The following is a 1909-nucleotide window of genomic DNA, read 5'->3' as shown; positions in this document are numbered from 1 at the left end:
CCAGTACAAGCCCTGTGGCGTTTGCTGTGCGGTTGTAACTCTTCTATTGTCTTCCCTGTTACCAGTACAAGCCTGTTGTCTCTCTGTTTAACCAGTACAAGTCTGTTGTCTTCTCTGTTACCAGTACAAAGCCTGTTGTCTCTCTGTTACCAAGACAAAGCCTGTTTCTCTCTGTTACCAGTACAAGCACTGTGGCGTTTGCTTGCATGCGGTGTAACTTCTATTGTCTTCCCTGTTAACCAAGTACAAAGCCTGTTGTCTCTCTGTTACCAGTACAAGCCTGTTGTCTCTCTGTTAAACCAGTAACAAGCCTTGTGTCTCTCTGTTTAACCAGTACAAGCATGTTGTCTTCCCTGTTACCAGTACGTCTGTTGTCTCTCTGTTACCAGTACAAGCCTGTTGTCTCTCTGTTACCAGTACGCCTGTTGTGTCTTCTCTGTAACCAGTACAAGCCTGTTGTCTCTCTGTTAACCAGTACAAGCATGTTGTCTTCCCTGTTACACAGTACGTCTGTTGTCTCTCTGTTACCAGTACGTCTGTTGTCTTCCCTGTTACCAGTACGTTCTGTTGTCTTCCCTGTTACCAGTACAAGCCTGTTGTCGTCTCTGTTTAACCAGTACAAGCCTGTTGTCTCTCTGTTTAACCAGTGACAAGCCTGATGTCGTCTCTCTGTTTAACCAGTACAAGCCTGGGTGTCTCTCTGTTTAAACCAGTACAAGCCTGTTTGTCTCTCTTTTTAACCAGTACAAGCCTGTGGCGTTTGCTGGCGGTGTAACTTCTATTGTCTTCCCTGTTACCAGTACAAGCCTGTTGTCTCTCTGTTTAACCAGTACAAAGCCTGTTGTCTCTCCTGTTTAACCAGTACAAGCCTGTTGTCTCCTCCTGTTTAACCAGTACAAAGCCTGTTTCTGTCTTCTGGTTTAACCAGTACAAAGCTGCATTGTCGTCTCTGTTTAACCAGTACAAGCCTGTGGCGTTTGCTGTGCGTGTAACTTCTATTACCATACCGGCAGACGACGACAACATCCCCAGTACCAGGCCAGGGCTGTCACCTTCGAGGCCAGAGACTTCTACACGTTCAAAAGGTTACAGTGTAACCCTTAACCCCTAACCTAACCCTAACCCTTTAGCTAACCCTTCCCCTAACACTGACCTTAAACCTTTTAGCTAACCCTTCCCCTAACACTGACCTTAAACCTTTTAGCTAACCCTTCCCCTAACCTTAACCCTTTAACCTAACTCCTAAACTTAAACTTAACTCCTAGCCAAGCTAACGTTAGCCAGCTAGCTAACATTAGACTAAACAAATTGTAATTCAAAACATAGCATACATTTTTCAAATACGTAACATACTGTAGGTTTTGCAATTCGCAACATATCATACGAAATGGATAATGGACATCCACAAATTAATACATAGAATACCAGATTTAGTGTCTCAGATTTACGTACAGAATAATATGAAATGCTCTGAGACCAAGTAAGGAAGGAGATAGAAACAAGGGATCGAGGTAGTTAGATTGGGGCCTACCTTGGCCTTCTCCAACTGGACCTGGGCATTCCTCTCCTCATGGCCATCTAAGTCCCTGAGGGTCTGGAGAGAAAAGGGGAGTCAGAGTTAGACTTGGGATGCTTTAGTTTGTAATGAGGATGTGATGTAGAATTAGACTTGGGCCCCCTTAGTTTGTGTTGATTATGGGACGTAGTATTAGACTTGGGCTGCTGTAGTCTGTAATGTTGGTGTAATGGAGAATTGGACTTGGGCAGCCTTAGTTTGTAATGATGATGTAGAATTAGACTTGGGCAGATTTAGTTTGTAATGGTGATGTAGAATTAGACCGGTTTAGTTTGTAATGATGACTTAGAATTAGACTTTGGGGGCCGCTTTAGTTTGTCGTGCTGATGTAAT

At 43.7% G+C, this 1909-nt stretch overlaps 1 protein-coding gene across 1 annotated transcript in view; it reads right to left on the bottom strand.

The window, feature by feature from the left end:
• LOC112075923 (voltage-dependent L-type calcium channel subunit beta-2-like) overlaps nucleotides 1-1594 on the bottom strand; it is a gene marked incomplete at both ends in the record, with an annotated part of 40482 nt that extends 38888 nt beyond the window's left edge. The window contains one exon of the mRNA XM_070441121.1: nucleotides 1532-1594. Coding sequence (XP_070297222.1) covers nucleotides 1532-1594 — 63 coding nt within the window. The remainder of the gene's footprint in view (nucleotides 1-1531) is intronic.
• Nucleotides 1595-1909: the final 315 nt, after the last annotated feature.

The sequence above is a fragment of the Salvelinus sp. IW2-2015 genome, unplaced genomic scaffold (genome assembly GCF_002910315.2).
Source record: "Salvelinus sp. IW2-2015 unplaced genomic scaffold, ASM291031v2 Un_scaffold3469, whole genome shotgun sequence".
Classification (NCBI taxonomy): Eukaryota; Metazoa; Chordata; class Actinopteri; order Salmoniformes; family Salmonidae; genus Salvelinus; species Salvelinus sp. IW2-2015.
Note: the sequence above shows the minus strand (reverse complement) of the source record. Positions and strands in the feature narration are given on the sequence as shown.